This window comes from Dendrobates tinctorius, unplaced genomic scaffold (assembly GCF_039654945.1).
Source record: "Dendrobates tinctorius isolate UK_male_01 unplaced genomic scaffold, ASM3965494v1 ptg000103l, whole genome shotgun sequence".
Lineage (NCBI taxonomy): Eukaryota > Metazoa > Chordata > Amphibia > Anura > Dendrobatidae > Dendrobates > Dendrobates tinctorius.
Genome location: NW_027361771.1, coordinates 22463712 through 22476633, shown reverse-complemented (window position 1 = coordinate 22476633; position 12922 = coordinate 22463712). Strand labels below are relative to the sequence as shown.

General features: G+C 44.2%; 1 protein-coding gene across 1 annotated transcript in view; it reads right to left on the bottom strand.

The window, feature by feature from the left end:
- Window positions 1-12104, bottom strand: part of LOC141099996 (nicotinamide N-methyltransferase-like) — a 45170-nt gene extending 33066 nt beyond the window's left edge. The window contains exon 1 of the mRNA XM_073588154.1: window positions 11877-12104. Coding sequence (XP_073444255.1) covers window positions 11877-12024 — 148 coding nt within the window. The 5' untranslated portion in view covers window positions 12025-12104. The remainder of the gene's footprint in view (window positions 1-11876) is intronic.
- Between the last annotated feature and the right edge of the window lie 818 nt (window positions 12105-12922).

Below are 12922 nucleotides of genomic sequence, written 5' to 3'. Positions count from 1 at the left end.
ATGCGGTGCTTGCGCGAAACCCCATGTAGTAGCAGACCAATATCCAAAGTAAAAAGATGCAGCACTCTTCATTTCCGTTAAAAACCAAAGTCCTTTATTTAGTTAGCTGGACAAGGTTAGCATCGGCTAGGTACATGATACATGCAGTGAAAAAGACAGGGCTACGGCCGTTTCGCGTTATCCATGCTTCAATGGGTCCATCTGGCCGTAGTCCTGTCTTTTTCACTGCATACATTCATCTACCTAGCCCGATGCTAACTTTGTCCAACTAACTAAATAAAGGACTTTGGTTTTTTATCGGTAATGAAGAGTGCTGCATCTTCTTCCTTTGGATATTGGTCTGCTAATACTATCAACCATGCCCACATTACTACTGGGCGAAAGAAACGCTGAGTGACAGTAAGCAGCAGCGAGAAACCAATGACAACATGAACATGTTTTTGTCCAGTGACGACAACCTCGGGTCAACGGTGTTTGATTCTACAAATGAAGATAAACAAGTTGGCACCAGCAAGAGAGGACAAAGAATTCATTAAGGTCATGGACAAGGAATCCACCCAGGATGACTTCAACAGCTGGACAGCACCCTTACCCTTTCGTTGTCCAAGGACAAGATTGCCAAACAATCTGCAGCAAGCAACTGCAAGACTTGTATCTTTAAAACGCACTTTAAAGAAGAAACCAGAGATGGAAAAACATTTCATCGACATCTTGCAGAATATCTTTGATAGAGATCATGCGGAGCCTGCTCCACAACTAAAGGAAGTATTTGCGCCTGCGTTCCAAGGACTGGGGTATGGACAACTGAACGCTGTGCTGGGACAAGGACGTGGACGTGCTTCATGATGGTGCTAGATGAGTGTGTGCAATGATAGGTGAAGAGCAGGAGGCATCTTCGCATGCACAATGGACAGGGGATTGGCTTGCACACACAGCAGCAGAAGAAGCAGTGGTGTCACCCGCAGACACTGTTCCTGTACACTGGTTTTTGGCCCACAAAGTTAGGTGCTTTGCTGCCATGTGCCTGATCATGCTGGTGGTGGTCAGGCTGGTAGTTTTTCTACTCCTGCTGATGCTGGCCTGGCAAATGGCCTTTTTGGGGTTATCAGCAGAGTCTTTAGAAAACAACCAGACTTGGGAAAACCTAACAGTTGCACCAGCAACAATCGTGTTGGTGTTATGGGGAACGGTTGCCCGCCTTCTGTCTGCAGCCACCACACTACTTCTTCCTGCCTGTTGGGGTGCTATGCCTCCCTTCCTGTGTGTGCTGCTGTCCTCGCTCTGCATGTCCTCCTGCCAGGTTGGGTCAGTTACTATATCATTCACCACCTCATCTTCCACTTCTGCACTCTGGTACTCCTCCTGACTTTCTGGCAATTGTGTCTCATCATCTTTCACCTCTTGTGACACTTTCCCACTGTCGTCTTCATGTGACCATGGCTGCTTAAATATTTGGGCATCATTACATGCGATCTCTTCCCCCGCTTCAAGTGGACCGGGCAAGAGGCCCAAATCTATAAATGGAAAAGTGAACAGCTCTTCGGAGTGTCCAATTGTGGAATCAGTTGTCTCGGGGCATTGGGCATGGTGGGAGGAAGGAGGGTCATGGTGAGGAATATGGGGTCCAGACTTACGGCTACTGAGACTTGACCGTGTGGAAAACAGGGTGGTGGTGGCAAAGTGACTGGAAGCATTATTCGCTATCCAACCAACAACCTTTGACACTGCTCTATGTTCAATAGTGGTGTGCTGCAGTCCCCTAGTAATTGGGACAGGAAGGTCGAGCGAGAAGATGTGGGTGTTTGTTGTGGCACAATTTCATCTTGCCCACGGCCTCAGCCTCTGCACCATCATCATCACCATCACATTCAGTTCCCAGCCCCTTGCCACATGCTTTGCCCATTTTAAATGGAGGACAATATTTTCCACGTTCACTACAAATGGCTGAATTTGGAGCGAACTTATATGTGATCTGTGTGACAGAAAACCACTGTTTTAAATAGCTGGCCTGTAGGTAACTATTTTTTACAGCAAACTGGTGTGAATAACTTCGCTAACACACTGCAACAAAATTTAAATGGAGGCCAGAAATGGCAGAATTTTGAGCGTCCTTATATGTGATCCTTGTGACGGACACACCACAGTTTTAAATAGCTGGCCTGTAGGTAACTATTTTTACAGCAAACTGGTGTCAATAACTTTGCTAACACACTGAAACAAAATTTAAATGGAGGCCAGAAATGGCAGAATTTTGAACGCCCTTATATGTGATCCATGTGATGGACAAACCAGTGTTTAAAATACAGTAGCTGGATTTTTAACGCTGTAATATGGAAAGGATCTGGCTCTATTCTGCAGTGCCAACAAGCAAATGGAGCAGAAAAACAGTGTTCTCTGGATTGCTTTTTAAGCAAATAATGAGGATTAAGATGAAAAGAAAATATTCCTGGGCCCTGATACCTGTGGTTATGTCTAGAAATATCTGTAAAAGCAGCAGCAGACAGAACTGGAATGGACCCTCTTGCTATATACACTGCCTAGCACTGATATCTATGCAGTTTTATTAGTCCTCAGAAGGACTGTTAGTTGAGATCGATATGTGTAGAATATATTGTGGTATACCTACACTAACTAATAAACAAGCAAATCTCTCCCTCCCTAGCTCAGCAGCAGCTCTCCCTACACTGCCTGATTCCGGAGTAGACCGTGACGAGCATGGAGGTGCCAGGTCTGATATAGACCTGATGACGCTGTGCGGCCAGCCAATCACTGTAATGCCACAACCAACATGGCTGCGGCATTACAGTATGTGGCAGACAATCCCTACATGTTCATTGGCATGTAGGGAAGGTGACCTGACGGACGGACTTGTCTGTAGGGAGAAGGGATGGTTGGTGCACTGTAGACGGATGTTTGTAGTAACAGAAGGGAAACAGCTGGGGAAAATGGAAAAGGAGTGCAGTACCTAAGTTTGACCAGAAGATGGCAGGGGGGAACGTGAGAACAGGACTCGACAGCAGCCTAAGGCTACGAAAACGCTTAGTTATGGGGGGCGGAGAGATAGGAACCAAGGAGGGGATTTCCCGGGAAGGGAGATAAATAGGACAGGAGTGGGTTCCAGAGGGTTCCAATCCCAGGAGGAGCTCAGGAGGAGAAGAGACAGGAGAATGGAGCAGTGGAGATCTTGACCAAGGGACTGAGAAGAAGAGACAGTCAGGGGGGTGGTCCCGACACAAAGAACCGCAGAACAGGCAAGGCCCCGGGGGTACCAAACTTTTGGTTTTTCAATGGTTGTAAGCTATAATCATCAACATTAACAGAAATAAACCCTTGAAATAGATCAACCTGTTTATTGACCCTATATAATATGAGTTTCACTTTTTGTATTGAGGAACTGAAATAAATTAACTTTTTAATGATATTCTAATTTTATACCATATCACCCCTTGGCTATTATCATGGTGGCTTTGCATGTGTTTTTTTTTTATTGTTGTTCCCAAATTGTGTTAGCACTTGTATTTTCAAATAAAACCATCTTTTATTTCTCTATCTTGCTTGGGTGCACACTGTTATTCTGGACAGCTTCTCTCTACAATTTAATACTTACCTTCTGTTAGGTGCCTGGTTCCTGCCTCTGCACAGGAGGAATCCCGAGCCTTGCTTTCTGCGGTCTCCCATTCCTCTCCGGCCACAGAGAAGCCTGATCAGCAAAGACGTCGTTCCTGGCGTCTTGCTCAGTCTACTACTGTTGGCTTGTTACTGCTGCTAATCAGGGTTCAGCTATAGTAATCTGCAATAGCCAGCAGCGAGCAGCTCTTGTGACGAAGTCCTTCTTTTGGCCCACTGAGCATGCCCGTCGGAAGTCCTCTCATTGGAGGTCTGAGGTCACATGCTCAGGTCCTATTGCTGCTCCCATTGGACCACTAGGAAGGTCCTGGAAGGACGCTGCTATAAGAGTCGCATGGCGGCAAGGCCATCTAGTATAGATTAGAAAAATGGCAAATGTGGTTTAACACAGATAAGTGTAAGGTTATGCTCATGGGAAGGAGAAACAGATGCTACAATTACTTACTAAATGGGAAACTGCTGGGGAAATCAGACATGGAAAAAGACTTAGGCATCTTAGTCAATAAGAAGCTAAATTGGAGTGCCCAGTGTCAGGCAGCTGCCACCAAAGCAAATAGGGTCATGGGATGCATTAGAAGAGATCTGGGGACACGAGATGAAAACATAATTCTTCCTCTGTACAAATCACTCGTCAGACCACACTTGGAGTATTGTGTGCAATTTTGGACGCCGGCGCTCAAGAAAGACATTACTGAACTTGAAAGAGTTCAAAGGCGGGCTACTAAAATGATAAATGGAGTTGGTTCACTACAATACCCAGAAAGGTTATCAAAATTAGGTCTATTTACTCTAGAAAAGAGAAGACTTAGGGGAGACCTAATATATATGTACAAGTATATCAGAGGGCAATACAGAGATTTCTCCAATGAACTGTTTGTACCAAGGACTGTGACAAGAACAGGGGGCATCCTCTTTGTTTGGAGGAAAGACAATTTCTGCACCAGCATAGAAGAGGGTTCTTCACGGTAAGAGCAGTGAGGCTCTGGAATTCTCTTCCTGAGGAAGTGGTGATGGCCAACTCACTGAATGAATTTAAGAAAGGAATGGATGCTTTTCTTGTGAGTAACAGTATAGAAGGTTACGAATAACATAATATTATAGGTAGATGGTTGACCCAGCTTAGGGGAAGGAATTTTTTTCCCTATGGAGAAAATTGGCTTCTACTCTGTGGGTTTTTTGCCTTCCCCAGGATCAACAATGCAGAACAGCTGCACTAAAAATAGGCTGAACTAGATGGACATAAGGTCTTCCTTCAGCCTTCAAAACTATGTTACTGTGTTACTCTTATGTTTAGTTGTGTGTGTGATGATGGATGCATGAAACTGGTGACTGACGCATTATAACTCCCCTCCCTTGGATACGCATTGTATAGGGCAATCAGAGTTAGAGTCAGCACCTGCTAGTGGCATTGTCTTGAGCCACTGTGCTACCCAGTCTCAGAACCACACCTAGCGCCATACTGTGCCATCCAGCACGAGGCACAATTGTACTCCGTTGACAGCAGCGTCCATCAGTAGCGGCACCGTGCGCAAAATAGTGCGCTTTCCTACCCTAAGCTTAGGGTTGTTAGTGGCGTCCGCCTGGACTGCGCTGTATGCACTTCAAGTGCTTTATCTTTAGTGAGGTTACTCAGGCACCGCTGTAGCAGTGCCGAATGCTAGGGGGTCTAGAAGAACTCTAACCCCATGCCATTGGAGTAGACTCCTGTAACCAAACCCTATCGTTCATCCTGCGGTATTGCGGCCCTGTGAAGAAACAGGGTTCGCCTTCTAGTTCACCGGGTGAAGTTAACCTGTGTGTATTTGCTATACCGCCAGTCAGTGTCCGCCATTACCGAGCAGCAGTTCAACATTTCTGCACGATGGACCCCAGGCTGTGAACACACCTCATTGTCATCTTTATTATTTGGTGCGTTCCGCCAGTCGAACACCTTCTTACACGGTCAGTTGTTGCATCCCTAGCTCACATTCATCATATATGATCTGTGGTGCCCACTAAACTTTCTCTTTGTTTCAAAACCCTGGACACCTGCCAAAGCTTTCTAGTGAGGTTGCTGTGCCAGGATTGTTTATTGGTTCGTCACACTCACCATGAACATGAGCGGCAACAGAGTCAATAGCTGATGCCAGTGTGGCATTGTAGAAAATGGTGGCACGGTCTGTGCCATGGAGTCAGAGAATAGAGACATACAGCGTGTGAATGTCTGTGCAAAGTTTCTGCGAGGATGTGCTAGTTTTTGGACATGGAGGGTAGGTGAGGAGGACAGAGATGAGAAAGTGAATAGATGTTAGTCAGATAGGGGAGAGGGGAGGTTAGATAGGTAGCAGAGGTGTGTTAAGATAAGGTAGAATGTATGTTCTTCTGTATGGGTGGCTGCGGAAGACCACTGAGTAAGACTAAAGGAAAGCGAGTGACAGGAGTTTGGAGGCTGCCGTCTAGTGGGTGTCAGTGGGGATGTTGAAGTCACCCTTGATAATGGTGGTGTAGAAGTGGTCAATAAAGGCAGTGGCCCGGGGGTTGGTATATGATGGCCACTTGTAGGTTAGAGGGAGAGTAGATACAGACAAAGTGCACTTCAAAAAAAGGAAGGATAAGGGAGGGTAGAGGTGGGATTTGGTTGAAGGTGCAGTTATTGTAAAGCAGAAGAGCCACTTCTCCACCATGTCTATTGACATTGCGAGAAATGTGGGTGAAATGAAGGCCACCTTAACAGATCGCAGCAGGTGAGGTCGTGTTGGAGGTGTCCGCTATGTTTCGGTGAGGCCCTGGAAGGATAGATTGCGAGAGGTAAAGAGGTACGCCCATACACCCATTCCGTATGCTATTGCATACGGAATGGGCGTTCTAAAGAAAGGACGTAGCAGAGAGTGGGTTGAGGTTATGGGTTTTATGGTGGAGATATTGCAGTAGTTTCTAGAAGGTAGGAAGTGATAGGAGGAAGCTGTAGAGGTCCAGGATTGGGAGATACAGTGGGGAAAAAAAGTATTTAGTCAGTCAGCAATAGTGCAAGTTCCACCACTTAAAAAGATGAGAGGCGTCTGTAATTTACATCATAGGTAGACCTCAACTATTGGAGACAAACTGAGAAAAAAAAATCCAGAAAATCACATTGTCTGTTTTTTTTTCATTTTATTTGCATATTATGGTGGAAAATAAGTATTTGGTCAGAAACAAGCAATCAAGATTTCTGGCTCTCACAGACCTGTAACTTCTTCTTTAAGAGTCTCCTCTTTCCTCCACTCATTACCTGTAGTAATGGCACCTGTTTAAACTTATCAGTATAAAAAGACACCTGTGCACACCCTCAAACAGTCTGACTCCAAACTCCACTATGGTGAAGACCAAAGAGCTGTCAAAGGACACCAGAAACAAAATTGTAGCCCTGCACCAGGCTGGGAAGACTGAATCTGCAATAGCCAACCAGCTTGGAGTGAAGAAATCAACTGTGGGAGCAATAATTAGAAAATGGAAGACATACAAAACCACTGATAATCTCCCTCGATCTGGTGCTCCACGCAAAAATCCCACCCCGTGGGGTCAGAATGATCACAAGAACGGTGAGCAAAAGTCCCAGAACCACGTGGGGGGACCTAGTGAATGAACTGCAGAGAGCTGGGACCAATGTAACAAGGCCTACCATAAGAAACACACTACGCCACCATGGACTCAGATCCTGCAGTGCCAGACGTGTCCCACTGCTTAAGCCTGTACATGTCCGGGCCCGTCTGAAGTTTGCTAGAGAGCATTTGGATGATCCAGAGGAGTTTTGGGAGAATGTCCTATGGTCTGATGAAACCAAACTGGAACTGTTTGGTAGAAACACAACTTGTCGTGTTTGGAGGAAAAAGAATACTGAGTTGCATCCATCAAACACCATACCTACTGTAAAGCATGGTGGTGGAAACATCATGCTTTGGGGCTGTTTCTCTGCAAAGGGGCCAGGACGACTGATCCGGGTACATGAAAGAATGAATGGGGCCATGTATCGTGAGATTTTGAGTGCAAACCTCCTTCCATCAGCAAGGGCATTGATGATGAAACGTGGCTGGGTCTTTCAACATGACAATGATCCAAAGCACACCGCCAGGGCAACGAAGGAGTGGCTTCGTAAGAAGCATATCAAGGTCCTGGAGTGGCCTAGCCAGTCTCCAGATCTCAACCCTATAGAAAACCTTTGGAGGGAGTTGAAAGTCCGTGTTGCCAAGCGAAAAGCCAAAAACATCACTGCTCTAGAGGAGATCTGCATGGAGGAATGGGCCAACATACCAACAACAGTGTGTGGCAACCTTGTGAAGACTTACAGAAAACGTTTGACCTCTGTCATTGCCAACAAAGGATATATCACAAAGTATTGAGATGAAATTTTGTTTCTGACCAAATACTTATTTTCCACCATAATATGCAAATAAAATGAAAAAAAAACAGACAATGTGATTTTCTGGATTTTTTTTTCTCAGTTTGTCTCCCATAGTTGAGGTCTACCTATGATGTAAATTACAGACGCCTCTCGTCTTTTTAAGTGGTGGAACTTGCACTATTGCTAACTGACTAAATACTTTTTTGCCCCACTGTATATCGCCAATAGGGATGAGCGAGTATACTCGTTAGGATTCGGTACTCGGCAAGTAATGCGGTAATCTACTCTTCATTTAATTTGTCTTAAATGAAAAAGCACAAAAAGAATTGTCCTAAAGCCAAATTGGATATAATTCCACACCAAACATAAAAAGAGGGTGGACAAAAGTATTGGCACTGTTCGAAAAATCATGTGATGTTTCTCTAATTTGTGTAATTAACAGCACCTGTAACTTACCTGTGGCACCTAACAGGTGTTGGCAATAACTAAATCACACTTGCAGCCAGTTGACATGGATTAAAGTTGACTCAACCCCTGTCCTTTGTCCTTGTGTGTACCACATTGAGCATGGAGAAAAGAAAGAAGACCAAAGAACTGCCTGAGGACTTGAGAAACCAAATTGTGAGGAAGCATGAGCAATCTCAAGGCTACAAGTCCATCTCCAAAGACCAGAATGTTCCTGTGTCTACCGTGCGCAGTGTCATCAAGAAGTTTAAAGCCCATGGCACTGTGGCTAACCTCCCTATATGTGGACGGAAAAGAAAAATTGACAAGAGATTTCAACACAAGATTGTGCGGATGTTGGATAAAGAACCTCGACTAACATCCAAACAAGTTCAAGCTGCCCTGCAGTCCGAGGGTACAACAGTGTCAACCCGTACTATCAGTCGGTGTCTGAATGAAAAGGGACTGTATGGTAGGAGACCCAGGAAGACCCCACTTCTTACCACGAGACATAAAAAAGCCAGGCTGGAGTTTGCCAAAACTTACCTGAAAAAGCCTAAAACGTTTTGGAAGAATGTTCTCTGGTCAGATGAGACAAAAGTAGAGCTTTTTGGGCAAAGGCATCAACATAGAGTTTACAGTAGAAAAAAAGAGGCATTCAAAGAAAAGAACACGGTCCCTAGAGTCAAACATGGTGGAGGTTCCCTGATGGTTTGGGGTTGCTTTGCTGCCTCTGGCACTGGACTGCTTGACCATGTGCATGGCATTATGAAGTCTGAAGACTACCAACAAATTTTGCAGCATAATGTAGGGCCCAGTGTGAGAAAGCTGGGTCTCCCTCAAAGGTCATGGGTCTTCCAGCAGGACAATGACCCAAAACACACTTCAAAAAGCACTAGGAAATGGTTTGAGATAAAGCACTGGAGACTTCTAAGGTGGCCAGCAATGAGTCCAGACCTGAATCCCATAGAACACCTGTGGAGAGATCTAAAAATGGCAGTTTGGAGAAGGCACCCTTCAAATATCAGGGACCTGGAGCAGTTTGCCAAAGAAGAATGGGCTAAAATTCCAGCAGAGCATTGTAAGAAACTCATTGATGGTTACCGGAAGCGGTTGGTCGCAGTTATTTTGGCTAAAGGTTGTGCAACCAAGTATTTGGCTGAGGGTGCCAATACTTTTGTCTGGCCCATTTTTGGAGTTTTGTGTGAAATGATCAATGTTTTCCTTTTTGCTTCATTCGCTTTTGTATTTTTTCATTTAAGACAAATTAAATGAAGATAATAATACCAAAGAATTTGTGTTTGCAATCATTTTCAGGAAGAAACTGAGTATTATCTGACAGAATTGCAGGGGTGTCAATACTTTTGGCCACAACTGTATGTTTCCACAGGAAGAGAATGAAGACAGCAACAGGTCAGGTGACATCTGTGTCAAGGTTACTCATTATAAAAGGCCTTGCCTGGCCAAGACAGGGCAGTTGGTGCCAGAACTTTTACCAGGGTCCGTACCTGAACCCCTGGTACTTGTGTGGCCAGAACCTGAACCTCTGGTCCTTGTGTGGCCAGGGACAGAATCTGAACCCCTGGACCTTCGCCCCCCAAAGAAGCAAGTAGCGAAACACGCATTGGGGTCCCGCAGTCCACCACACAGAAAGGTTGGTTTTGGCATCACGTTTTTTAATAATTTTTTTGCATATAATTCGATTTTGCACAATCTCTTTGGATACTTAGCCCTAGGACCATCTCTACTTTTTATAGTAGTGGATACATTTATGGCAGCAGTCACTCTTGATATCGGGCTATGCACTTTTTGCATATTTTGCACTTTATATGAATACTGAGAAGGAATTGTGCCTTCCTGCATAGAGGGTATACCGGTAGATATATATATATATATATATATATATATATATATATATATATATATATATATATATATACACATACCTCTTTGCATCTTTGTACCTTTTTTTCCTTCCTATTTGTGGCTATTATTTATCTGTATATCTATTTGTCATTATTATTCATTTGTAGGTCCTATTTCGATCACATTACTATGCACTTTTGCACTTTTTCTGAATATTGACAAAAAATTATGCCTTTTTAAGGAAAAAATATATATATAATTCCTTTGGTACCTCTTTCCCTCCTGAAGTGTGGTGGGTAACAAAATCTGAGTACCATTTATATCCTTCTGTGCATTCTACTGGGTTATAAATATTATATGCATTTGTTTATGTATTGCCACTTTTACCTTCTTTTATCTGTGTGTGGTACCTGGATGTTGCTGATTCCCTTATATTTTTTATTCTGCGATTTATTCATTATATATTTGTATTTTATTAATTTTTGGATAACAATAAAATCAGATATTTGTTCTAATTGCTCTTGGCTCCATTTTTTCTTTTTTGGTATGCTTGTGTGGCCAGAGCCTGAACCATGAAACCGCACCAGCAGTATGTGAACCCGGAACTGTGCCAACGGTATCCGAACGTGAAACCATTTAATTAGTACTAGAAGCTTTCAGAGCCAGTTCCAGGATCTGAATCCAGCCCTGTCTTCGTGTCAGTATCCATTTTGTGTGAGGATCCAGAACCTCTGCAGTCTGAACAGAGTCCTAATCCTGTCTTGCCAAGTCCGTGTCACTGTACCTGATTCTTGGGGTCAGCAACTGCAGTACCAGGGACTGCATAGGAGTGGTACCTGCTGGTCAAGTCTGACTCCACTATGAGGAGACCCAGTGAACACCAGGTAGGCAATTAGCCAGCCCCTTCCTAGGTAAGCCCAGACCTGTGGCACAGTGGGTCCACGAACCATGTGCGCTACCTGAGAGCGTGACATCCTGAACTAGAGTAATGTAGCTTGTATGTAATTAGCATGAAGTATTGTGCATAGTTCATTAAATGAGAGAACCAATAGACCTAAATTAACCATAGCTTGCATGCACATTCTGTAGATCTACAGATCTACCATTGTCCTTGTTTGACTAGCTACTAAAGCTGTTAACAGACTTTAGATAGTTGTAGATATTTAACAGTTATTATTTATCCCAATTCCCCCTACCCGTCATACTTCTACACATTTGACTAAGACAAGCATGCATCTGTTTTCACTAGGGATATGGGAAAAAGCCACTGACAGACACCTCTGGAACAACTGATCTTACTTAACATATTTCTATGGCGATCTTACGTTTACAAAATGATCCAATTTGAGTATAATACCTTATAATACTTGTCAATAATATCAAGCAATACAGAACATTCTAATGAATGATCATTTCACCAAGCAGTATATTTGTAACCATCCCACCAATAAACATTCAAGTTCAGTTTAGCATAGATCAATATTTCATTACCTGGGGCACAACGACCATGATCAGTACAATTTTTTTTACTCTTACTGACCAAATCAACTTCGGAGAAAAAATGAATACAATTCTGACCTACCTGAATTAAATATTTCCGCCAGTTGCTTGAGTACAAATTGTAAATATTCATCTCCCATAGACCCTGCACCCAGTGTGAAAAATGAATCTAAATATGCCCTCGGGTTGAATAATTCCTGGTATTCTTTTTTCCCTGTAAAATCAGACATTTTTTCCTCTGTAGATCCTTGCTGTAGTAAGCGCACTGAATAACTGCTGGAAATGTCCTCAGTGCACTGATTGTCTTCTTTATGAATTGCCTGAAAACAAGTTGTTCTGCCAGGGGAATGTCGGTGGGGAGCCAAATCAAAGTCCTAGATAAAAAGCTCCACTGACCGCACACTGATCACTTGGAAAACAAGATTTTTGGCACAATATCTGGGTTGTATACAGTAGCATAGCTGTAAGCACGTTGCGTCATGCAGTGACAGACAGAAGGCAGAGCAAGGGTTAACAAATTTCACAGTTTTAATTTAATAGGGGTTAACTCCTCGCAGGGAGATAAACGGTTAAATGAGGGTTAAACAGTTCAATGGCAAGCAATTGGCAAAGTTAATGAGATAACTCAGTTCTTTAAATCACTTATCTTGTCAGAGGCTTCCCAGTCTACAACTGAAGCTTTGGAGGCAGTCGCGCCAACAACGGCTGGCACGATGCTGTTCCAGTGGGGTCCTGCAAACAACAGTCCATCTTCTGGCGGCAGCGGTCGGTCTCCAGCACCTTCCGCTGAGCCCCTAGTCCATAAGTTGGTGCGGCCAAAGCAAACAGGGTCGCAGCACTGATAGAGTCCAACAGAGACTGGCAAGTGTCAACTGGCAAGGTAGGCCGCAAATGTCTGTCCAGTACTCGGCTTTCTCTATGCGGCACGTGCGCTGTACTCACAGTCACGAAGCGCAGTCTCTGAGCAGCTGCCGTCACCTGAATGGCTGCTCTGCACGGCTGTGCTCGGTTTGCGCTGCTCTGCACGACCACCGATACCAGTAAATCTCTCACGCAGTAAATCTCGAACACAGCTGTCTCAGATCTGTGCTCTGCAGCCAGGAGCTTTTCCAAACCAACTCTCGCTTG